Raw genomic sequence first — 25,712 nt, forward strand, 5'->3', positions numbered from 1 at the left:
AGCATTTTTCTCATGAGGACATATATATAAAATATTTTAAGATGAATATTGCTTTTCTAAGTATTATTCAAAATTCAGAGAAATAGATCAATGTACGTCTTTGTGTTTTCCTCATTTGAGCTGGAATCTGGCTCAAACTTATACGCCTGGACGGCTCTGATATTGCTCGCCACTTTAGTTGCAGCAGTAATTTTAGCCTGCGTTTATGAGGAGCTGTAAGCTAGCGAGAAAAAGTGTGAACAAAGGGATCATGGGAAATAAGCTGAGGCTTACTCCATGCCAATGGTCCCGCACATAACAAAGAAGCTAATTTCTACTGAACTCCTGCCGCTCTGCAGAAATAATGAAAATGACCACAGGTTTTTGATTATCATATATTTTTAATTATGATTTTTTTTAAAAACACTGGGAATGTTTTTACAATAGATCAAAAGATGATTGGAGTGGGACTTTAAAAGTCAGGCATGCAGCTTTAAAAGCGATCAGTGATTTTGTTTCAGATCGGGATCATTGACCGTATATAGGAACTGGACTGACTCCTCCCCCCTGGTCCCAAGTATCCGCTGGTTTCAAAAGCCAAAAACCCGCAGACTTCTGCAGAGAATTAAACCGTTATTACTCACTCTATTTGTGAGAACAACCATTTTTGCTCTGCTACGTTTTTTTTATATGTTCTAGCTAATCCTAATTTTTTTCATGATATTTTATTCTGTACTGCAAGTTATTCAAGTTATAAGCTGACCAATCAGATGCCTCAATAAAAGTATGTGGTCTCACATTGAACGATCAGAACATTTGATAGACAATTTTCGTGCAGCCCAATTTTCAAGTAGTAGGGGTATGGAGTTCCAACAATCTCACTCCTGAATGGCGAGAGGGTTGCCATGGGAACGTTGAATCAGACCAACACGGACCAATCACTTCTGACGATTTGTGGTTCTAACTCAGCGACTGAAAGACGAAGGAGATTGAATTAACCTCTTTTTTTTTTGCTGGCAGTAAGCCGTTTACCATGAGTGATGTCACACTCACTCTGTCCAGTTCCCTTATACAGTCAGTGATCGGGACCAACATAACACTTTCATGTTGTTCAACATAAGTTGTACTCTTTGAATTGTGCTTAAATATGAGCAAAGCCCACTTCACTTAAGGTTCTTTAATTGTTTAGAATTTTTGACAGGTCTTGATCTATCTTATTTATCTGATTTGCTTTTACCATATGCACTCTGACAAACCCGAAGTCCTTCAGCGTTGGCTTTTTCCAGGTAAATCCAAAACCCAGAAAAGCATCTGTCCACTACTATACCCCACACATCCCCAGACCGGCCTTTTAAAGAGCCCGAGGCCTGCACGTCTAACAGAACTGTTGATATCCACATTTTAACTGAGTTTTTAGTTACAGTTTCCTGGCAGAATCAATTCGTGAACTGTTAAATTTAATTTTGAATATTTTAGCTCTACTTATTATTATTTATTTTATATAAGTGATGCAACATTTTTACCAATGTGACTTTTTCCACTGTTACCTCAGTCACAGCTGCCTGCATCGGGGAGGTTGATTCTCACTGTGGGCCTGATGATCAAAAAAACAAAAAAAAAATAGAACAAAATAAAAAGACAAAAGAACAAGATTGATTAGATTAGACCAAATATGGTTTTGGCCCTTAGTCTGAAGCATTTGCATCTATTATCACTCTAATAATAGAGATATTTTTAAATATGTTGTAAATGGTCTCAATCCATGCGACTCAAATAAAACACTTTTATTTCATAGATTATTCTTTGATTGAGGATCAGGAAAACAGGCCCTTCTGTGCCTGTAAGGAATTATGGGAAAATCATTTGTGTTTTTAAATGCAAGCCACACAATGGGTGCAGCCAAGCTCTAAGGTTAATCATTAATGTAAGTGGTTAGGAACTAACACTTTATCAATTTCATGCTGGTTTCATAAAGCAATTCTAGCCTTTTAAAAAGATTAGGGTTAAATATCAGAAATAGGAAAGCAAAGGAAACAGAACTAAAACTACATTGAAAGATTTTTCCCCACAAAACAAGATATTTTTATTAGTTATATTTTTGATTTAGACAAAATAAACCAATAAATTTACTACAACAATTACAGAAAATGCACACAGGATCCTACAAACGCCAGAGCCTCTCTTTTTTTGCATTGATCGAAGTAAACCCTCTTTAAGCCTGACAGAAAAAGCTTACATTTAAAGGTCAGTTCCCAAAGACTGAACTGTCTGATTGATTTTCATGTTTTCTTCCTTACTCTGATAAGACTTTTGCTGCTGAGAGATCTTTGAACTCCACAAAACTGTTGGATTGATTAAATGTTTACAAGCTTTTACTTTTACTTATCTGGAGTTCACTAAAAGATCCAAAGGGAAGACTTTTAAATAAGGGTAAAGGGGGAAATTAAAGCTGCTCTATTAAAGTACAGGGAGTTTTTTTTTTTTTATAGAAGTGATTTTTTTTAACCCTTGTGCTATCTTAGATGACCCCACCCTTACATTGACGTGTTATTCCTACCATGACAAAGGTGGATAAAGGTGGAAAGATTTCATGTAATCCATGGACACCAGTGAAGATCACAAATCATTGAATAAAAAAGGTACAGAGCACTGTCTAGTGGGTTTAGATGACCCAACTCCCAATGGTAAAGTGCCCAGGATAGCACAAGGGTAACACTCAAGCAAATCCTAAAAAAACAAGCAGTCTGATCATTTTTGTGAAATTTTCGTGGAATAAGTGATTTGTTATTTTGGAATAGTGTCCGCTAGATCAGTGCTGTGGCTTGTAGGACAAAAACATTTTAATTTCACACGGTTGGGAAAAAAAAAACCTTTCCAGTCGACCACCATTTGACTCGAAATCCAAACAATGTTTGCCCTCTTTAAAAGTTCCCCTTCCTCTGAGGTTTTAAAATTATAAAATTGGGACTGAAGTCCCAATCCAATCATGTTGGTTGGACTGCTGGAGCAAAGCAATCCCGCCCCCCGTCCCCTCACCCATAACTATAGCTTTCTGTTTACACGTTTTCCCACTTCCCAAAGCCCTTCATAACCCCACCCCAACATTTCCACAAGAAAAAAATGGCGAGCAACATTGGAGCTATCCAGCGATACCGTTTAGATTCCAGCTTAGACGAGGAAAAAAAAGACGTTCCCGGGTCTTGTAGTCTACAAATTGATGTATCCGAATTTAGTGGAGCAGGGAGCTTGTGACCCACAGATTTGAGCCTCAGCGTCACTGCTACAGGTTTTTCCAACAACATTATCTCCTCCTGATTCACAGCGATTACAATAAATAAAATACATGTGGAATTTTAAGACTATCTTTATATGTCATCTATCACCAGAAAAATGCCACAAAAACATGTTAAAAACACCGTTTTCATTGGCGTGGTTCTTTGAGCTGAAACGGATCCCCGTTGGATTGACCGTCTGACCTTTTCAGCGCTCTTACAAGTTAAAAATATAACCAAAAAATGTCTTCCGAAGCCACATTTTTAAATATCAACTGGACTAATTTTACTGTGTAAACTACCAGAATATCAAATAAGGACACAATATTTTCTGCAGCTTTCCCAAAGCTGACTCCGTATTTCAACAGATTGATCAAAACACTTTCTTTACCACAGGAACTAAAATGGGTTTTCGGTTCCATCGCAGAGACCACACATGCTGAAAACAATCACCGCCCTGCACTCAAAGGTCACCTGGATGTTTAGAATCACTGTTTTTTATTTTGCAGCCATCATAAACATTAAAAAGCACAAATATACACATTTCTGAATAGCTCCCATTTGTAAAAGGGACAAATGTGAAAACTCTCTGTGGGAGGGACACTTAGGATTTCCACGTTTCTGTTTTTGGTAGAAAAAAAAAAATCTCATCTGAAAACATGCACCACAATCAGCAGCAAGTCCACGGATCTTTCTCTGGTCTCCTCCTGTTGAGGATTTTAAAGGAGCCGCTGTATGTCAGGGAGGTCACGGTGGAAGGTTTCTTGTGTCTTTTAAGAGCAGCGCCAACAGCAGAGACAATGTCCTCCACCTCGTCCCGCTGGTACGCCGTCTCCCTGGTGCTGTGCCGTCCTTTCGCGATCTTATGCAGCGAGTTCTTGGCGGACGTCTCAAAGAAGACCATGCTGTGGAATTTGGCGAAGCTCAGAGCCAGCTCTTGGCTCACCTGACGATCAGCTTTACTGGCATCTCGAAGGTCGGATTTATTCCCGATCAGAAATCTAAAGAGAGACGTCACATCAGAACAGAACCCTGTTTCTGTGATGAGAAACCCTAGCAGGTGAGTTGTTACCTGGGTATTTCGTGACCCAAAGAGTTCTGGCGACACTCCTCCACCCAGGCTGTCAGCCCTCTAAAACTGGCGGGGCAGGTGACGTCATAGACAAAGAGCACGGCGTGGACATTGCGGTAATACTGCTGCACCATTGACTTCCTGAAGCGCTCTTGTCCTGCTGTGTCCCACAGCTGCAGCTGAAATTCATCCGGGCAAAAAAAATAGAACCAGAGCGGGCGGCCAAGACCCAAACATATAGAAAACAGGAAATGAATGAGACAGAAAGCACACAAGACTAGAGGAAATGTTGAAATACCTCAAACGAGGCAGAAACCGAGCGCTAAGGGGAACAAAAATGTGTTCATCTGCTTGATGAAAGGGCAAGTAGTCCAAGAGAGCAAAATAATACAAAGACCTGACAAAGTGACGGCCTTTGGTAGACACAAAACTCAGACACAAAGACACAGTTTGGGAAATTTGGGGAAAAACTCGTGTGTCTCACTTTTAGCCTAAATTGTATAAAGGTCTGCTGGGGAAAAAAATAAATAAAACAGGAAACTTTTACAGAATTCTGGGGGGGTATCACAGATTTAAAGAAAATGCTGCTTTTTGTCCTTTAGACATGTGCTTGGCGTTTTTCTAATGATGGAGGACATTTATTTAGAAAACTGAGCTCAAAAGTGCCTTTCTGAATATTTATTTATTCAAATCGTAAATCAGAAGCAGACGGAACAAAAATGACGTTGGAAAAAGATTGTATTTGTGACGTCGAACATATGCCGGGTGGGCTACAAGCTCCGCCCCATTCCAACGCATCCACTTGTAGACGACTGGATCGGAGTACGCCTTCGTTTTCATTGTCTGGATCCAATCTGTACAGCTGGATGGCTGAGATATTGCTCGCCATTTTTGTTGCACTGTTAATGTTAGATTGGGGGTGATGGGCGTTGTAAGATAGTGAAAGAGTGTAAACAGAGAGCTCTCAGAAAAGGAGAGGGGAGAGAGGGTGGCGGTGCTGCTACTTGCCAATGGTCCTGCCCACATCTTAAAGGTGAATTTTGAATAAACTCCTGCAGGTCTGTAGAAACTATGTCCTAGAAAATGACTAATTGTTCTTTTTTAGCTAAAGACAGCATAATCATAATTTAAAAACAACTGAGAATGCTTTGAAAATAAAGCTAAGGATGATCTGAGTGGAGTTTTTAAACAGGCTAGACACAAAACGAATGAAAACTGAAATTGGATGCAGATCAATTTAAATACTGTGAAGCTGATGTCTCTGTTTTGTTATGTTTTGTTTGTCTGTATTGTTTGTCAGTCTTTATGCATGCATGGCTCTTTGATAGTTGTTGATGTCACATTTCAGCGAATGCGAGAGTGATGTGAACAACTCCATGAGGGTCATTCTGGTGAAAGTTCAGATTGTAAACAGGGATGGTGGAGCTGCTGCTTCATGCTAATATTCAAACTAGATCTCTAAATTCACACAATGTTCATTAATCACCACAACCAGAAGGAAAATGTTGTGCAAACCGTGCCTCAGTGAATAAATGAACATACTGACTTAAAAAGCCGCTCTGATCATCTTTCCATCTATTTTCAAAGCGTTCCCAGTGGTCTATCAATTAGGATTATGCCGTCTTTAGCCAAAATCAAAAAACGTGTCGTTTCAGAACGTCCCACCTAAAACTCAGAAAAACCACCCGCCCTTATCCCCTCCCCATTACTGAGAGATCTTTGTTTACACTCTCTCCCATTAGCTTACAGCGCCAACCTAAGACAACCAGGGCAACAACAATGGCGAGCAATATCAGAGCTATCCAGCCGTTCAGTTTGGATCCAGGAGACGTACATGGATCCAGGCGTCTGCAAGTGTTTGCATCAGAATGGAGCAGAGCAGGGAGCTCGTGGGCAGGCCGTCTGCTCTGGATTCACAACGATTACAAAAAATGAATACTGACAAATACAATTTTGAGCTGGATTTTTTATAAATAAAAGTCCTCCGTCATCAGAAAAATGCTAAAATACAAAAAGCACAGTTTTCATCTGTGTGGGTTTGTAAGATCAGCTACTGGAAGAATCTGCATAATTTCCAGGAATTTGGGCATTTTATGAATCTCCCTCAAACAGACGCTGGTTTCATGTCCAGGTTCTGTCTGATTCCATTTCTGTTTCAACCTTTAAGATGTTTTTCTGAAAAGACTGAACCTTTCTTTATGAACAATGACCATGAGCATCTCTCTCCATCTGTTCTCGCTGTTTCCTCATCGAGAAATAAAAAAGTGTCTGACACTAAATATGTCATAGAAATATAAACATGTTCCCTTTTTTTAAAGAAGCAGTGATGATAGCTGCTTTGAATAAGAGTGGTAGTGCACACATAAAGCCACAGCACCTTTAGGGGAAATGTTTTTCTCATCTCTAAATCTTTTTACTTTTTTTCCAGAATGTTTATTTCTAAGAAACAATCCACTTTCATTAGGCATTGTCAAAACCTGTAGTCTGAATAAAATCGGGTGCGTTTTTTCAGGATACGAGCCGGGGAACAGCAGAATGCACGAGTCTTGCAATTCGCATTTCCACTAATCTTTTGCCATGAGGAGAATTTTCCGTCATTCAGCTGCGGACAAACAGCTCAGTGTAAACAGTCTGAGGACAACGGATGACTTAAGTTTGGAGGTTTTGGATCATATAAGTTAAAAACATCCTAAGTAGTTTTTAGTTCTCAGTGTGCGTAAATGTATAAATGTGCCTGCCAATCCAGTTAAACACAATTTTGCCCTTAAAAAACAAAACAAAAACAAAACTCCCATTAGATTAATTTTCTAGCATTACCTTAATTTTTTCTCCTTCAACCTCCAAAACTCTCTCGCGGAAGTCCACGCCGATGGTGGCCTCCACTTTGCTGAGGAATTCTCCGGCGCACAGCCGGTGCGTCAGGCACGTCTTCCCCACTCCGGAGTCTCCGATCACGAGCACCTTGAAGGTCCGACACCGGCTGATTAAGGAGGAAATACTCCCGAGAGAGCTGGAGAACTCCAGCGACGACTCCATGTCTGCGGCGCTCCGGGAGAATTCCAGCTTTGAGTGTCCGGAGACGCAGCGGCGAAGCTCCACGCCGCGGGGCCGCGCAAACAGCCCTTACCTGATGAAACCGCCCGCTGCTGCCCCCTGTTGGTGATTTTATGAAATATTTAAAAATCATTCTAAACCTGGATCTTAAATCATTTAGAACTGGAGAACCCACAAGGTCAAATTTGGCCCCTGTTCTTAAAAAGAAATAATTTATTTATTTGTTTATATAGTTAGACGATAGGTTTTTTTTCTTTTAAAAAAGTACATTTTTAATTTATATTTTTAATTGATTAATCAATATACCTTTAATTAACTATATTACATATTTTTTTCTTGATCTTTTACGTTTTCTATTATTTTTATTTTAACATATTTATGCTTTATTTCCTAGCTATTTTTTATATATTTAAAACGTTATGTTTATTTCTATTTTTAATTTTTATATGAATTTAAGCTGTTATATCTGTTTTATTTTTTTGTAAGTTTTTGTCCTTTTCTATTTTTGGACACTGTCTTTTTTGTTTTTTAAATACTGTAACGATCCAGCCGGACCGTCAGTTTAGTGGGGAAGGAAAAGCAAGACTGCTATTTAGATGGCTTCATTGGAGAGCTGTCCGTGCCCCATACACCGCACGACCCCGGACAGTCTCAGAGAGGAAATAAACAGGCAGAGCACTAGAAATTCCTTTTCAGCACAGAGCCCGTTTAATCAAGCACACCATACAGCCCGAACAGCATGGAGGGTCACTTCAGCTTCCAGCCCTCTGACTCAAGGTTTCACCCTAAAGCTCCCCACTTTCCATGAGCCTTTGGGGCTGAAGGCAGCGCTAACCCCCGGGTCGCTACAATACTTTCAATTTTCTTTTAAAATGTTTTATACTTTTATTTATTTATTTTTAATTTATTGGCCCCTGTTAACTCCTCCATCCATCCATCCATCTTCCTCCGCTTATCCGGGACCGGGTCGCGGGGGCAGCAGACTGAGCAGAGATGCCCAGACTTCCCTCACCCCAGCCACTTCCTCCAGCTCCTCTGGGGGGACCCCGAGACGTTCCCTGGCCAGCCGAGAGACGTAGTCTCTCCAGCGTGTCCTGGGTCTTCCCCGGGCCTCCGCCCAGTGGGACATGCCCGGAACACCTCTCCAGGGAGGCGTCCAGGAGGCATCCGGACTAGATGCCCGAGCCACCTCAACTGGCTCCTTTCGATGTGGAGGAGAAGCGGTTCTACTCCGAGCTCTCCGCGGGTGACCGAGCTTCTCACCCTATCTCTAAGGGAGCGCCCAGCCACCCTGCGGAGGAAGCTCATTTCAGCCGCTTGTATTCGGGACCTCGTTCTTTCGGTCATGACCCATAGCTCATGACCATAGGTGAGTACTGGAGCGTAGATCGACCGGTAAATTGAGAGCTTTGCTTTTCGGCTCAGCTCTCTCTTCACCACGACGGACCGATAGAGCGACCGCATAACTACGGACGCCGCTCCGATCCGCCTGTCAATCTCACGCTCCGATCTTCCCTCACTCGTGAACAAGACCCCAAGGTATTTAAACTCCTCCACCTGGGGGCCTGGGGGGGCAGTGTGCTAGTCCTTAGGGGGGCCAGGGTATGAATGGTGGGGTTGGACCCCCTGCCCCCGCGTTCTGGCACCGGGACCCTTCCTTGCTGGCTGTCTCTCGGCGCCGCGAGGCTCTGGCCTCCAACTGCGACTGGCTTGGCGTTTCTGGCTGCCCGGCCGCTCTGGGAGGGGGGGCGCCTACCGCGGCCGGCTCGGGGGCCGGTCGCTCGGGGGAGCCTTCTCCCCCGGTTGTGCCCATCCGCCCGCTCCTCCCCGCTCTCACTCAAACAAATATTGCACACAGGCACATAGGGCCCCGGGATCTGGATGGGAGGGGTATGCTGGCGGGGCTCACTGGGGATGCCCCTCTCTGGGTTCTCGTTGGCACCCGCCCTCCTCCCCGCTTTTTACTTGCATATTAGACACTCTGATTCATCTAGGGCCTTGTGGAGAGGGTCTGGTGTAGGGGGGCACGGTGAAACATCCGTGCTCACCTTTCGCTGGCCCCCCCACAATTTTAACTTCCTCTGTAGACACACACACTGCATGCTAGCAGCACACACACAGCAAATACACCACACTCACAGAGGGACTCCAGAGTGGGGGGCTTTGCGGCTTGGCAGCGGTGGAGCCCCCCACACTGGTGACCTCCTATTTTACCTGCAGCACACACACAGCACTCCCACACCTCCATACATGGGTGGGGTCGGGGGGGGGCCGCCGGTCTTCACCCGCCTGGTCCTCTCAGGGCGGCCGGGCTTATGGGTGTCCTGTCGGCTGCGGGAAGGGTCGGGCATGCGGCGCTGGGGGTCGGCCGGCTGGGGGGGGGTTACTGCTTGGCGGCGGGGGTAGGGAGGGTAACCAGATGATTGTGAGTATGTGTGTGTGAGTGCATGGGTAGGACCGACCTGGGGGCTGGCTCGCTGGGACCCTCTGGGGCTTTCCCTCCCCATCACAGAGAGGGGAGGGCACTGAGAGGGTTGGGGAGGGGGGGTCAGATATTATGGCGGGGGGGGGGGGGGGGGGGGGGTTGTAGTGCGTAGGGTTTTAGGGGGGTGGCTGTGGCTGTGGGTGCGTGGCGATCCCTGGGTTGCTAGGGTCGCGTGCCTGGGCTGGCTTGCGGGGACGGGGCGCCGGTCGGGTGGTGGCCGGCTCATGGGTTCCGGGGGCCCTGGCTTCGTCCCTGGCCTTTGTCTCGGTGTCCGGCGCCCGGTGGCCCCCATGGCTGCCGCCTGGTACGGCTAAGCGCTCCTGTCTTGTGGCCTGGGGGCCGGACACTGGGTTCGCTTGTGCCTCTGGGCATTGGGGGGGCCCCTGTAGGGGGGCCCTCTCTGTGCCTGGCTGGTGGGGTGGGCGGTCCCCTCCTCCTCCCCTCCCGGGCTGCCTGGGTCCGGATGCTGGGGGGGCTTCTGGCCTGGGGGGCTCTCCTCCCCTCTCCTGGTCTGGCTGGTCTGGCTGGGTAGGATCTGGCTCCCTTTATGAACACACGGTTCACGTCGGCAGCATGCATGTATCTCCACCCCCACGTGCACACTGCCACACTGCTCCCTGTCTGCTTCATCCCTCCTCCTTACCTACAGTGTATTGATGGACAGTTTTTTTTTTTTTCGCTCATCTTAGTGTCAGATTTTCACCTTTGATGTAACATTCGTCTTTCCAGCAGATCTGGTATAATTGTTACAGCTTAAATTAATAACTTAGTCAAATCAGTGCTTGTATCCCCCACCTTTTCACCTTTCTTCCTTTTACTCTCTTCCACCCTCCCCTCACATTCTTCCCCTCTCCCTCCCCACACACACTAAATGTAACAAATAAATAAAAAATAATACGACAAAAAGGGGTTTATACAAATCTACACTCTAGTTTCTTGAAGCTATATAACCTCTTTTTGTGATAGTAAAACCTGTCCAACACAAAAAGCCTTCAGCTCTAATCTGTTTGCTCAGCTGTTGGACAGAACAAGTTAAAAAAGAAAAAAAAAAATATAAACTCCTCCACCTGGGGCAAGGACACTCCACCCACCGAGAGATGGCAAACTACCTTTCTCCGGTCAAGGACCATGGCCTCAGATTTAGCGGTGCTGACCCTCATCCCAGCCGCTTCACACTCGGCCGCAAACCGCCCCAATGCACGCTGGAGGTCCCGGTTCGATGAAGCCAACAGGACAACATCATCTGCAAAAAGCAGAGAGGAAATCCTGTGGTCCCCAAACCAGATCCCTTCCGGCCCCTGGCTGCGCCTAGAAATTCTGTCCATAAAAACTATGAACAGAACCGGTGATAAAGGGCAGCCCTGCCGGAGTCCAACGTGGACCGGGAACAGGTCTGACTTACTGCCGGCTATGCGGACCAAGCTCCTACTCCGGTCATACAGAGACCGGACAGCCCTCAGTAAGGCTCCCCGGACCCCATACTCCCAGAGCACCCCCCACAGGATGCCACGGGGGACGCGGTCGAACGCCTTCTCCAAATCCACAAAACACATATGGACTGGATGAGCGAACTCCCACAAACCCTCCAGCACCCTAGATAGGGTGTAGAGCTGGTCCTGTTAACTCCTGCGACCCAAAAATGAACAAAACAAACAAACAAAAAACACAAAAGTCAAATTAACTCTAAAAGCCGTGAAGAAAATTGTTCTTGGGTTCTCCCGGGTTAAAGCCTAAATCTGGAGAGAGGAAGTAGCAGGAAATATTTAATGACAAAAGGAAGGAAAATTAAGGACATAATAAAACAAAAGGAATTTATTTACTCTAAAAGCTCAGACTAATCTGATGTCCACTGCAGAGATAAATGTGTGAAAGTCGGTCTCTCTGGATCCTTACATCAACCAATCCTGAGGTCATGACAGCTGTGGAGGTCATCAGGTCAGACTGGACAGTGAAAGCTGTGGCTCCATGTCTGGATCTAAAGGGGTCAAAACATGCATAGATATTTTAAGACTTTTGGGTTGTACTTTAGAACATCTTTTTAATAGTGTGGGGTGTTATGGGCCTGATCTACCCCTCAGAGTAGCAAGTGCCCCTTGTGTTTCTGATTCTGGGCAGGGCGGAGCTTATGTTCTACTGGGCGGTCCTTACGGAACTAGAACTTTGCAGACTTTTTGGACTAATCTTTTGTTTGTAAAAGCTGAAAAAAAACTTGAAAATACATATTTTTATAAAATATTTCAAAAATTCGTTTGAAACCATTTTCCTTAAAACTAAATTAAAAAAATATTAAGATTGAAAAAAATACTTTATCCGATTAAGAATAAACTTTTTGTGCTTCTGAGGGAATACAAAGGAAAATAGGATGCTTCTGTTATGATACGAGTATAATTTATTGATAAAAGTAATAAATTCAAAAATGATTTGACTGAAAACTGGCAACAGAAAACCGTTTTTCTATCTTAGAAAATGTCACTTTGGGAATGTTTGAAATGTTTAAAAAGCAAATCAAATGTTTGAGGATTTTGAGCCGATTTTCTGCAAAACTAAAAACGATACAAATAGTTTTGAAAAAGGAGGACCGCAAACTTGGCAGCTCAGGTGATCCTGCTTCCTACTGCAGGAAAAGGAATGAATGCAAATCTTTAAATGAAGCCACAAGAAAATAAAGGGCAGCTCTGTTTATCTCGATTTTAATACAAAACCATTTCATACATCACCACCTCAGATTCCAGCTTTCACATTAGAACCCAAATCAGAGGAAAAGAGGGGAAGAAAATGACAAGTGTGACTGTGACTTCAGGTCCTGATGTTGATTTCTGAACTCTAGCATGCCGTCCGTCTGGAGGATGTGAATAAACGCTCAGTGCACGTAAAAACCCCGCGACCATCAGGGCTGCATGGAGACCCGACGAGGGAGGGGCTGTGGAGAAGCTCCACTGCCAGGAGACCGCTATTGCTTCGTCGGATTAATTTCAAAGAAAAACAAAGGAGCAAAGCCGCGTCAATGGAGCGCAACACAACCTTTACAGTTTTTATTATGTGCTACAAGATGCTCCGTAAGAACAGACAGAGTATATTCCAAAGTTGAACCTAGACCTGTGAGGGAAGCACTTTCTGATCAGAAACTGTCCGTTGTGACTGTGCCATGGCACCCCACCCTCCAGGGAAGAGGAGGGGGAGGAGAAGCCCCGGTCTCAGGCGGGGCGGCAGGAGTACAGCAGATACACAAACACCTGCGGCCGCATGGCGTCCTCGGAGAGACTCGTCCTGCTCAGCTTCCTACGGATCGGAGACCCCATCCACTTGGCTCGGCCTCCCCCAGTCCCCCCACCCCCCAACAAGAGCGACTGTGTCCCGCCTCGGTTTAAATTAGATTTTTCTGAAATAAAGTACACAGTGTGTGAGGGGTTTGTCGGAGCGGCACGGAGGCGGTGTCTGCAGCAGTCTGGGTGTCAAAATTCCTCCCGTTTGTTTCACAATGACCGTTTATTTTCATCTTCCGTTAAAAAAGTAAAACATTTGCTCTGTTATCTTCCCCCCCCAACCCCCCTTCTTTTCCCGCAAACACCCACACACACATTCAACACACACACACACGCGCACACACAGTCCTGAATTTCACCCTTTCGTGGGAGAGAGCCAAGCCACGCCCGGTCAGAAACTGAATAAGCTGAGCTCAAGGATGAAACACCCATATTCACTTCCTGTGTCTGGCTCTACGAAGATGACTGCCAGGCGTACCACAGGGCTTCGTGTTCGGCCCCAATTCCTTTTTTCTTTTGTTGGACGCAGTGCTGTCGTGATCACATCTCGTTGGCTAGCTCCTCCGTCTCGGTGGACACGTCTCCGTTTGCGATCTTGGTGCTCTCCTCGTATCCGGGGGGCATGAAAGCTAAAGTGTATGGGTAAAGCTTGTGGCACTCGGCGCGGTAAGACTCCGTCTGCTCCTTGCAGTCGCCCAGGACGCCGCTCCGAAGACACTCCAGGACCTCTGTACAGTTCTGTCCGGAGAAACACAAACGCTCAGAATATTGGACCATATCTGAAGCTTTGTTTAACCCTATGGAGCATTGTTGCCGGGTGATTTTCACCCGAGCAAAACGATTTACTTGAATTTCAAAATGTCGCGTGTCAAGGAGTCTGGGCCTTCACCGGGGAAGTCTCACATGTCCCAGGAATGGGTGGACCAAAGACCAAGTTTCTAGTATCATTTCTTTTTTCTTTTTACTTTGGATTTTTTGTTCTCAAATTCCTAATTTTTCTGTCATTTTTGAGCATATTTTTAGGAACTTCCTATGTTTTTCTTTTACACTTTGTTACACATACCGCAGTTGAAAATAAAAGAAAACAGTTCTAATTTAACGCGTTTTCATGTTTTGATCAAATTTTTATGACAAGTACTTTTTGTTGGGTATATTATATCTGGTCAAAATTAATCGGCAAAAGTGATGGTGTAACTTTTTACAGCAAAAGTCTGTTAATTTGGAGTTCTGATGCTGCGACTCCATTATTGTTAGAAACTAGGCTGGTATCACCAATAATTTCAAAAATGGATTCAATATGATCCAGTGGAGTCTGGATCGATTCCAATCAGGATTTTTTGATTCTTTCCATCCACTCCATTTGATTGGAGTCAGTCTTGAATTTACACAGTTTACACATTTAGGCCTATTTGTATAGAAATACAATAATCTATAAATGTTTTGAAGATATTCATATTAATATGATACAGTTCACATACTTTAAATATAATTAGTGAAATAATAAACCAATTAGATTGTTAAAACCACAGTGTTATATGGTTTTTCAAACAGAGAAGCTCCAACAAAAATGTGCAGATTGTCAAGAAACCTGCTTTTCAGTTTGGCCACTAGGTGGAGCTCGAGCTAACAACACACTGTATGCCAGAAGATTTAAGCAAAAAAATTAAACAAACAGTGCTTTATACCAAAAACATTTCCGTAAAAGATTTTGAAAAATGTATGCCTGTTAGTATATAAAGCTGTTTATTTAGTCAGCAATGTCTGTTTAGGTCGACCAAACGTTAGCATTAGCCGTCCTATGGGAAATTCCATTATTTGTTAGCATCAAGCTAGCGGACTTTGGCTTTCCTGCTGTTTTGCGTTAGGTCACCGCAGAGGAAAAGGTATAAAAGATTGATCTCTACTATTATGGATCGATTTTTGATTTATTAAGCTTGGATTCGATTCAGATTGATTAATCGATTGTATCAGCTCACTCCCATCATCTTGAGTTCTAGTAAAAGCATTCCCAGAGGGCTTTGATCATGATTATGCCGTTTAAGCCCAATGTGTAAAAAAATTAAGCATCATTTTCTAGCATTAGAAATTCACCTTGAGGTTAGGGTTCTTTGTCGGCGCAAGGCAAGCCTGCCCCCAAACCTAACATTACCGGTGCCACAAAGATGGCGAGCAATATTGGAGCTATTCAGCCATAAAGTTTTGAGACAGATGCCAGCTCAGACGAGAAAAGTGAAGACGTCCGTGGATCGAGTCGTCTACAAGTGGATGCGTTGGAATGGGAAGCTGTGGCCCACTCGGTGTATATTTCTTACACTCTTTTTTTGAATGGCATCTTATCGTCTGCTCCCGATTCACATCAATTTGAATAAAGAAATACTCAAATGTAATTTTGAGCTTAATTGTCTGAATATATGTCCTCCAACATGAGAAAATCCTCCCAAATCATGTTAAAAACACAAAAACAGTCTTTAAAATAAGACATACTTTGATGGTTCTGTTCTTCAGCTCCTCGTCCAGTGCAGTGACCATCTCTGCGGCCTTCGTTTCCGTTGACGAGTCCAGGTACACCATCATCTTAGCAGCTGCAGGAAGGAAAGATGTGCCCACGTGAGAAACCGTTTCTTTCAAAATGCCTTTTATTTTGAAAAACTGTGACTTGAGCGCAGTTAAACTCTAAAATCTGCAGCATGACAGCTGACGTCCTGCTGGTTTTCCACCGGACCCTGACCTTGTTTTTCCCGTTTGGCAAAACGTGTACGGTCCAGGAAATCGGCAGCAGGAAGTCGTGTCCAAAAAACATGCAACTGACTGAAGGATTTTGCTGTAAACTATACAGGTCCGAATGATAGGATTGTCATGTAGTTCCCACGTATTCAGGTGTTTACGCCCAGCAGTCCTAGAATGAAGGACCAGATTGTTTCCACGGTTTTCTTTCTTTCTTTCTTTCTTTCTTTCTTTCTTTCTTTCTTTCTTTCTTTCTTTCTCTTTCTGTGCCCTTTAGTAAAAATGTGACCCCCACCATAAACTCAAACTCACAAAAATGGACCTAAATCGCGGTTAAAATTAATTTTGCACCGACCTAAGTCTACAACCACAGCTAAAATTCTGTTGACCTTTGACCACAGAAAGAGGCCAGCATCTTAAAAATAACTAAATAAATTCACCTTTTGTAGCTTCTACAAATTTAAACTCCTAGGAATTTGGAACTACTGCCTCCAAACTCCTCAAGCATAGTTGGGAAGCTCCTTAGGAATAAATGTTGGAATCAGAAGTTTGTACATTTTGATTTTGGGGGGTGGGGGTTAGACTGTTACTATACAGGCTGATGAATCTGCAAACACACAAGGTGTATACTTGTATAAACCCCTTTTGTAGTTAAGCCTAAACTTTAGATGCATTTTATTTGCATCCATGTTCAGGTGTTTGATCGACGGCCCCCACAATGCTTCCTTTGAAACACTTTTCAACTGTGATTGTTGCCGTGTGGAAGCTCGCATAACGTGAAGTCATCTGCATATTATCTATGAGATTGACGTTGTTTGTTCTGGTACACATTTCTGAAGCTCACCAGCCAGTCGGTGCGGTATGGAGTTGGAGTGTTTGGCGAGGTAGGCCTGGTTGAAGCTCTTGGCGTTGCTGTCTCCAAAGAGCCGGGTGATCTCCTGCTTCAAGACTGTCCTCACCACCTCAGGCAGATCTTTGCTCTCAGACACTGAGGGGGTTTCAGGAGACAGAGACGGTATTAAAGATGTCGAGGTCAGGATAAGACTTTTAATCGAGCAGACAGACAGCCGTACCTCCTTTAAGGAAGCGTACTGAACACTGGTGAAGCCACGGATGGTCTGGGTTGATGGCCAATGCCCTCTTCAACGACTGGAGCATCAACAGGTATTTCTCTGAGCAGGAAAAACAGATCGACAACGTGAGGAGAAAGACGACTTAAAAACGAATATCCAGGAAACGGCATCACCAACCTTTCCTGAAGTAGATCTCAAAGGCCAGCAGATGAGTGTCGATTTTTTCTTTCACCAGCTGTTTTAGAGGCATTAGGAACTTGATGGCCTCCTCCAAGGGATTTTCTACCTACAAACACAAAATGCATCCAACTTCTCACACTTCAACTTGGACTGATTTGCTTCCTTCGTGGTTTTTTCAGGCTGACCTTGACTAGTTTGTCGGGAATGAGCTCCTCCTTCGGCCCTCCGATTTCCTCGTCATCGTCGTCCTTTTTCTTCTTCTGGTTTTTCAGCTGCTTCTCTTTTTCCGCGTTCTTCTTTTCTTCTTCCAGCTGAGCCTTCTTCTGCGCTCTTCGCTGTTTGTTCCTCAGCTTCTTCAGCTCTTTGTCAGAGAGGTTAGCTACAGAAAAAGAAAAAAGGCAGACAAGGTGTGAAAAGGGCCGCTCGCAAGCACAGAGACTGGATCGGTCGGCGGCTCTCACTGGTGTCGGCCTGCAGCTCTTTGCTGTCGTCGGTCTGCGGATTGTCGTGGAGGCTCAGGTAGATCTGAATGGCTGTGGTGGCAGCTTTGCAGTAGAAGGGATGCATGCGGAGAACGTCCTCCAGCTTCAGGAGGTCCACATACGAGCGAAGCGTCATCTTCCTCATGCAGTAGGTGTGGAAGTCAAACTGGTCGTCCGTGATCTCCACAAAATGCTGAGGGGTCAACAGGACACGTGACATTCCAGTCTGACAGATAAGACCAGAGTGAGAACTCCTGGTTAGAGAAACTCACCCTTTCTATCTCATGGCACTTCTTGAGGGCTTCTCCAAATTTGTTCATGGCTTTGTAGGCGAGCGCACATTCCGTCTGGAACCACATGCACTGCATCTCGTTCAGGTTCTCCACTGCTGACGTTCCCTCCTGAGGACGGCACCGAAAACAAGCCGGGTAAGAAGGCAGACCACATGTCTAAGAACCACTTCAAGGTGCAGCATCACTCCCACACTCCTGCTCTACAGTCACTGCAGGCAATGTGGCTGAACTTTGTTTGAAACTTCTAAAAAGTAGCACAACGTAAGGCAACTGCTTGGCGTCATCAGTCTCGTTCTAGTCACAGAGTTCGTTCACCCCAAACACTTGAAGGTACCAGGAGCAGCACCACTCAATGCTGCACTAATAATAGCATCTGTTTTGCTGCGTCTCAACTGCTTCAATTTCCATAAATAGGATCAAGCAGACAGGAAGGCTGCCGAGAGGGCTCGCGGAATTTTCTAAATAAAATGCACGTTACCTTCCGACAAACTCAATTTCACAAAGTCTAGCTAGAAACAGAAAGTTGAATTTTACCTCAGATTTGCAACAAGATTTAAGAGAATCCAGTTCTGGTATTTATTGCCTTGTATTTGATAAATAGCTTCTCCTTCGTCTTTCTGCTGCTCCATGTAGGGATCCTCCGCCTCCATCTAACCCTAAACTCTGCGTCTTCCTGGCTCACACAAAACATGTCCTCCTTTTCATTTTTCTGTATTAGTGACAAATAGCTAAACCCGTGAAGACCCACTACGTTTTTGCTGTTTCTGACGTGTTTTTATGGCATTCTGCAGATGACGGAGGACGTGTATGAATGAAAATTAAGCTCTGCGCCAACGGCCCCACCCACAACTTGGAGGCGAATTTCTAATGAACTACTGAAACTAGGTCCTTAAAAGAAAGTGACACTTAAAAATGGCATCATCGTGATTAAAAAGACGACGGGGAAAAAAGTTAGAATAGCTCCAAAGATGATCTGAGTGAGGCTTTAAAAAGCAACTACCATTTAAAAACAACTTTTTGCAGGATTTTAAAGTCCCCCTGCCTGAAAAGTGTTTGTTCTTACAATCCTTAACTTCATCTCCTTCTGCTTTCCTAGCGTTCCTCACCCGAGTAAACTTGGAGCACATCTCCTCCGCCTCTTTGATCATGCCAGCCTTCAGCATGTACTTGGCACACTTGGAGTTGATGAATCTGTCTGCGGTGTCCAGAGCCTGGGCCTCGTCCATCCACTGCGCCGCCTCTTTGATGTTCCCGGCGTGCTGCGTGAGAGAGACGCCGTCAACACCGGCGGGCGCTGTGGCAGCAGCGGTGCTCCTCAGCTGCGTGACTCCAAAGTTACCTTATAAATCTTGGCTTTCACCAAGAAGAGTTCGATGAGCGTAGGCGTGCTCTCGATGGCAGCGTTGATGTATTCTAGAGCCAGCGTCTGCTGGCCGATCATGTCGTAGTGCTGGGCCAGGAAGTACTGCACCCACAGTAATGTGGTGGGGGGCTCCTCCTTCCCGTCGTCTGCATCAAAGAAGGAAGATTCGTTCTTTAGAATTCAGTAAAAACATCCAGAAATTCAGAATTAGGTTGGTTTTTTATTAACACTTCTCACCATTTGGGCTGAACATTCGACAACTTTTCAAACAAGTTTCATAGCCGACGACCAGCTCTTCTATTATCGCCACCTGCAAAGAGAAGCAGCACCGCGTTTCAGCACCGATTTTCCCCGTCGGGCACAGAGGCTTTTGAACGCATCCCTGAGAAAAGAGCAGTCACCTTGTCTGGGTTGCTGTACAGGGATTTCAGTGTGGTGAAGACGGGCGGGCAACCTTTGCTGAAGTTCAGCCTCAGATACCGGTCCAAACATTCTCTAAACTGCTCCCCTGCACAAAACGTCGCAAAAGGATTGAATTAAAAATGAAAACCAACAATTTACAGGAGGCCTAATGTGAATTTACCAGTGAGAAAGCCGAGGGGCAGCCTTCGAGGAACGAGTCCTTTGGGAAACTTCTCCCACACTTCTTCATAGATCTTGTGTCTTTCCTCCACACTGCCTGGAAAAGCAACAAAAACATCAGCTGAGCAGGTTTTCCTTCCCACAGGTCAAATGGTGTTTAAGGTAGTCCTACTTGGCTTGAGAGCGTTCTCCAGGCCGTGGTAGTAGGACCAGTTCTCTGGGTTCCTCTCCTGCAGGCGATGGTAAACCTGCGTCGCCTCTTCTAGACGTTCCAGCTTCAACAGTAACTCTCCTACAGAAACGCACATTTTTTTCACGCAAATAATTAAATAGAAAAAAGCAGCTGTATTATTATTTATATGATGGACAGGAAAAGTGCAATTTTCTTCCAGTATCCACAGAAAAAATACATAAAATGAATGACTCCCTCAGGTGTAAAACTACAAATGGCATTTTGGCTTTAGTGCATCAAATGATTAAAAATGTATGGTATGGGATCAAGTGGAGACTCACCGCGCGTCTCTTCCACTGCTAATTTATCACAGATCTGCTTCTCGTAGCTGGACAGATGCTCCAGAGCCTCTTTGTACAGACCCGCTTCTCTCAGCACCTGGTTCTGGTAGAGCAGCAGCTCACTGTACTCGTAGTCCACTTTGTCTGGAGACATCTGACCGGGACACAGAGATGAGGTCAGCGTGAACTTTTAAGACCCACTCTGATGAAAGTGGTGGTTTGGGTTTGTTTTTTTCTTTGAAGCCTTTTTCTAATGATGAAGGGCATGCAGAAAGAAAATTAAGCTCTAAATTGCATGTCTTAGTATTTCTTTATTTGTTATGAATCGGGAGCAGACAAATAAATTGTTTGCCATTTTTACTGCATTGATAATGCTAGGTTGGGGGTGTGAGGTGCTGTAAGCTAGCAGGAGAAAGGTGAATTTCTAATGAACTACTTAGGCTCTACAGAAACTATGACATCATTTTGCCCATAAATGTCATAATCACAGTAAACAGACGCTGGGAAGGCTTTCAAAATAGATCAAAAGATGATCGGAGGGAGACTTTAACTCCATACAAGCCCTGAGGTCTGGGTTTGATCCTCTCAGGAGACTCTCGATTTCTGTGCGAGTGTTGGTCTCGTTGCGGTTTTACACCAGCGGCTCAAAGGCAGGAAGCGGGCAGCCGGTCTTATCAGGAGGCAAACAGAGCTGCTATACGCTATGCTGTGATCGAGGCTCAGGTTCAGGCTTTGTCGCCTGGTGGGCGCGACACAAAGCAGCAACAGAAGCTTTAAGCGGCGGCTCAGATTAATCCAGCACAACAGATGTCAATAATCTGAGTGACGCCACGTCTAACCTGCTGTGTTTTCCTGAACTCCTCAATGATCTTTGCTGCCATTTCGTAATCTTCCAGGAGGTGGTAGGCGATGGCGTAGCCGATCCAGGAGGCCCGCTGGGCTGGACGCAGCTGGAGGAGCTGGTACCGGGTTTCCTATAGGATAAACACACATTAAAATCTGTAAAAGTCAGAAATGTCTACCTTACTCCTAAAGGGAACAGCCAAAAGGCAAAGAGGAAGAAAACATAAGATCTGACATGTGGTTGGAGCAATAAATGTGGATGAAGTGAGATGGAGGTGTGGAGAAGTGTATTTTGGCTCCGACATTGGGGAGGAAATGGGTTGGATGGAGCCAAAATAAACACGTCAATGTCCAATCTAATAATCTCACACCTCCCGCTAATGTTAATCCCAGGAGAGCTGCTCAAAAATGGTAAAAATGGACTGAGTGGAACCTCATATTTGCCAGCTGATCTCCACATGGTGGCCCAGGAGAAACGGTTTCAGAAATACAAGTTTGTTTCACACATCCTGTCGCCAAATCTTTACCACATCCTTGAAGTTTGATCACGCAGAAACCACCCACAGACCACATGACCCTCAGTCGCTCCTCACCCTGTAGCCCTCCAGGTCTCTCATCTGGATCTGCAGCAGGGACAGGTCTCTGAGGATCTGCAGGTTGTCCTTGTCCCACTTCAGAGCATTGCGATAACACTTGATGGCCTCTTCGTATTTCTTGTCCGAGCGCTGCAGCAGACCGTACACGTGCCAGCCTGGGTCACGGTTAAGGAGCATGCAGTCCACAGGTTCAATCATACCTACTAAGGGGACTCAAAAACTGTCGCAGAAAAAAGGGACACGAGAGTTGAATCCAAGAAAAACACAGCGTTGACTTCAGGGCAGGGCTTTGGCTAAGGAGACACTAGTATTCAGCAAATGTGCACAGATTTCCTGCAGCCTCCATCAGAGAGCAACACAGGGAGGAGGTGCTGATGGTGCTTCACAGTGAGAAGAGCTCTTATGCATTATGTGTGGCCTCTTGAGGTCTTGTTGCTTTTTTCTTTTGGGCTAAATCGTCCTGCTCAACAACATCAGAACACGATTCCCGCTGCGAAACACGAAAGGATACAGACGTGGCTCCGGAGGTCGTTACGCAGACCTCTTCTCACCAACTCGTACGCCTCTTCTTTCTTTCCAAGACAATTCAGGGTCAAGCCCTTCATTGCCAGCGTCTCTGCAGCAAAAAAAAAAAAAAAAAAAGATACGACATTGAAGGATGAGCACAAAAAGGGGGGATATTTCTCCATCCCTCCACACATTAGTTGCCTACCTCCATGCTCAGCAAACTTGGGGTTGGAGAGGATTTGTTTGCAGAACTTCAGCCCATTTCTGTACTGTTTGTGCTCGTAACATCGCTGTCGAAAGAAGCAAAGTTTGGGGACAGTTAGCAATAAATAAAATCCTGCGGGAAAAGGTTGAAATGTGACGGTCGCTGCTTAGAAAGGTTATACTTCAATTCGTTGATAAGAATTTTATTAATCCAATAATTTTAAATTCATAAAAAAAAAAAGAGTTTTCACACCAAAAAAGTAATCAATATTGATATCCTTCACATTCATTTACCTATAATCGCTAAAGGTGTCGTTTCCTCTTTTTGTCAGGAATGACTTTAAATTTTACAGAATGAGTCAAACAAATGAGGGATGTTTGCATTTCACAAGGCCAAAAAGAGGATGTTACTTGACTAAAACATTCATTTTAAAGTGATGACAATCTCTTATATTTTTGCTTACAAAAAAATCTGGATTAAAGGTTGAATAAAAAATGATCTCCTAATATAAAATAAGTAGAAAAAAAGGTCTCTGTGGCTTTAAAAAAAGCCTATAAATAACATGTTGATAAAATCCTGACATGCCGCACAAGGGTAATCTGTGTCTGGAGCATCCAGAGAGCTGCACAGTCTGGCAGCCAGCTGGCTGTCTGCTTGATTTGGCATTGTCTTCAGTGTTAATAGAGGGGCTCTGCCGCTGAAATACAAATGAAAGGATGCGGATTATCTGACCCAGATTCCAGCAGTCACAGGGCCGGAGGAACTAACTCACCTGCTCAGCCCCTCATCCATCCAGAGGCTGGGCAGCTGCCAGTTTGCATAAATGCATTTAGATTATATAAATAAAGCTAACATACAGTAAAAAGCATGCTTTTTCTGAGTGAATGAGTGAAACATTCACTATAAAATGCACGTGTCTCCAGCTTCTATGTTAGAAACAGAACAGGACCGTGCAGAAGGCTCACCTATTAAAAAGGTTCCACTTCAAGTCTCAAATAAACTTTAATTAACCATCAGCTCCTGTATTAGTTCAGATGATCCTCACAAAATAAAAAAGGTGCAGGTTGAAAACCCCGGTGCAAACTGCCGGAAGCCACAGGGGGACTCATGGAGAGGGGGATCGGCAGAGCAGAAGCACGGCAGGCCTGAAGCAGCAACAGATTTGCTGACACCCTCACGCGGCTCTTTTCCGCGTGCTCTTTTTTTTCCCCCCTCCCAAACTTTTATCCCCGTTTATGCGCGTTTTAGGCAAATAAAAACTCCACTCAAGTCATTTCACCGACGCCACGCGGTAGAAACACACCCGGACTGACATTCATTCACCTGAAGTCCGCTAAAACAAGATGACCAGGTTGGATGGCGTTAGCCGATTAAGTGACGCAAACTGACAAGAAAGCGTTAGCTTGACAATCTTCCAGCACAAAAAGTACCCGGGTGGACACGCTCAGCAATCGCTCAAAAATAAGCTAAAATGACGGTAAAAGCTTCGTCAAGCTAACTTGTAGAATCGGGAAAAGCGAAGGCTAACTCTACCAGCGCGCACGACTGTTATTTAGCTAACGAGTTAGCTTCCAAGGCGGTTCGCGACACCTTGCTGTTTGTGGTGCGTGTCAAGCCAAGGCAAGCGTGGGGGGCTGTCAAACGTTTCTCGGCTATTCTAGTCCTTATGGTGCAGCAGGTTTTTAATTTAAGCTAAAATGTGTTTTAATTGCACCAACAACACTTTCCGAAAACCATCAACAGGGTCACGATCAACCATTTTGGCGTTGCGGTGACAGCGCACATCAAGGCCTTTGGTGGCTAACCCATTCAATGATGCCATGTTGCTAACAGAGCGATGCTAACCAACCACCGGAGAGCTCCGCGGACTGCCCCCGTTGGTGGACCTTTCCACTCGGCTGCTGTTGTTCGGCGCCTCCCTGAACATGCACTCACCAGAATCCTCTTAAAGAGAGCGTTCTCCTTGGGCGGTAAAGTAACCGAGGGCATCGTTGCAGTCGGGATCGGCTTCCCCTTCGACCTCAGCACATGTAGCTAAAGTTAGCTCGAGCAGTCCAGACGAATTGAGCGACGGTGGCCCCGGCTCACCCGCCCCGCTCGATTGCTCTGTTTTCTCTCCTCTTCCACTTCCGCCTCACGTTTGAGAGAAGTCCCTTTCAAAATAAAATAACAACAATGAAAAAGATTAAACTACTTTTAATTTGAACACTTAAAAACCTTTTTAAAATAAATTTTGTTGTGATTATAACGGTACGTTATCGTTAACCGTTAAGTTATGTACGAAACCTTGATAACCACGACATACATACTTTTATACTGCATCATTTTACTCCTGTACAACTAATTTTAAACTCCCAAGGTCAGTGCATCATTGACTAAAAAACAAAACAAAAAAAAAACACCCACACTAAAAATTACCGCTTGTTATTTTGAAGCTAAAAAAGCAATGCATTACAGTAGTCGGTCAGTAAAAAACACAAACCTAAATAATAAGCAAATAATAAAAATCACAAATCATTTGTCATTAAAACAAGAAATTAAAACTCGACTAATTTAAAACAGCTACGATGTGCATCTGTCATTAAAATCAAGACTTTACTATTTTGAAAAAGTGCTAAAATTGTTAAGATAACAACAATAATAATAATAATAATAATAAAAGGCTAGTATACATTAAAAAAAGAAAATACCAAGACCACAATGTGTCTTCCTGACCTGATATTTGTGGATATATTTGAGTCGGTACTCCTTCAGTTTAAAAAAAAATATTTTATTCATATACTGTTTCATATTCTCCTAATTAAGGCTACATAAGTCATTAACATGTTACTATACTTTAGTGCAATAGTACTATATGTATTTAAGACTCCTTTGAGGAACACCCCGTTATTAACCAAAAAAGACCCACTTCGTAAAAAAGTTTGTTTTTGGTGTTTTTAACCTGTTCAGTTTTCTGTTGATCAAGGACAAAAAAAAAATGAAGTTCAAATTTTTCATTCATGAGTATTTCTTTATTCAAATCATTGTGAATCAGGGGCAGATGAAAACATCTTAAAAAAAGCCTATTAGTGACTTAAAAAATCTGCTGGGAGGGCCACAAGCTCCCCTCTCCACTCCATTTTCATGCACCCACTTGTAGACTAGAAAAAGCGAACGTACGAGTGTGAAGGGGTGAAAATGCTTTCAAATATAAGACATCTTTTGTAGTACTTCAATTTGGCTGGAG

The 25,712-nt window shown here is 44.2% G+C and overlaps 3 protein-coding genes across 4 annotated transcripts; all 3 read right to left on the reverse strand.

The window, feature by feature from the left end:
* Positions 1 to 3,724: 3,724 nt before the first annotated feature.
* Positions 3,725 to 7,475, reverse strand: LOC101157346 (ras-related protein Rab-33B). Its single transcript, XM_020710476.3, has 3 exons — positions 7,141 to 7,475; positions 4,324 to 4,502; positions 3,725 to 4,252 (listed from the first exon to the last, which is right to left on the reverse strand). The coding sequence occupies exons 1-3, from the start codon at positions 7,357 to 7,359 to the stop codon at positions 3,922 to 3,924; spliced, it is 729 nt and encodes a 242-aa protein (XP_020566135.2). The 5' UTR covers positions 7,360 to 7,475; the 3' UTR covers positions 3,725 to 3,921.
* Positions 7,476 to 8,282: 807 nt separating this feature from the next.
* On the reverse strand, positions 8,283 to 11,518 carry LOC144992128 (putative transposon-derived protein F52C9.6). Its single transcript, XM_078947034.1, has 2 exons — positions 10,930 to 11,518; positions 8,283 to 8,934 (listed from the first exon to the last, which is right to left on the reverse strand). Exons 1-2 carry the CDS (start codon positions 11,413 to 11,415, stop codon positions 8,386 to 8,388), a joined length of 1,035 nt encoding a protein of 344 aa, XP_078803160.1. The 5' UTR covers positions 11,416 to 11,518; the 3' UTR covers positions 8,283 to 8,385.
* Positions 11,519 to 12,536: 1,018 nt separating this feature from the next.
* On the reverse strand, positions 12,537 to 24,640 carry naa15b (N-alpha-acetyltransferase 15, NatA auxiliary subunit b). Of its 2 annotated transcripts, none has more exons than XM_004065556.5 (20): positions 24,422 to 24,640; positions 22,487 to 22,571; positions 22,286 to 22,390; positions 21,772 to 21,929; positions 21,175 to 21,309; positions 20,336 to 20,489; positions 19,995 to 20,114; positions 19,824 to 19,919; positions 19,642 to 19,748; positions 19,478 to 19,550; positions 19,217 to 19,386; positions 18,984 to 19,136; positions 17,857 to 17,985; positions 17,564 to 17,777; positions 17,288 to 17,481; positions 17,100 to 17,208; positions 16,923 to 17,021; positions 16,694 to 16,837; positions 15,610 to 15,707; positions 12,537 to 13,863 (listed from the first exon to the last, which is right to left on the reverse strand). In XM_004065556.5, the coding sequence occupies exons 1-20, from the start codon at positions 24,473 to 24,475 to the stop codon at positions 13,666 to 13,668; spliced, it is 2,595 nt and encodes an 864-aa protein (XP_004065604.1). In that variant the 5' UTR covers positions 24,476 to 24,640; the 3' UTR covers positions 12,537 to 13,665. The 2 variants fall into 2 exon arrangements, with proteins under 2 accessions (XP_004065604.1, XP_078803013.1); XM_078946887.1 differs by lacking the exon at positions 24,422 to 24,640 and adding an exon at positions 23,452 to 24,315.
* Positions 24,641 to 25,712: the final 1,072 nt, after the last annotated feature.

This window comes from Oryzias latipes, chromosome 1 (genome assembly GCF_053564925.1).
Source record: "Oryzias latipes strain Hd-rR chromosome 1, Olatipes_Hd-rR_3.1".
Classification (NCBI taxonomy): domain Eukaryota; kingdom Metazoa; phylum Chordata; class Actinopteri; order Beloniformes; family Adrianichthyidae; genus Oryzias; species Oryzias latipes.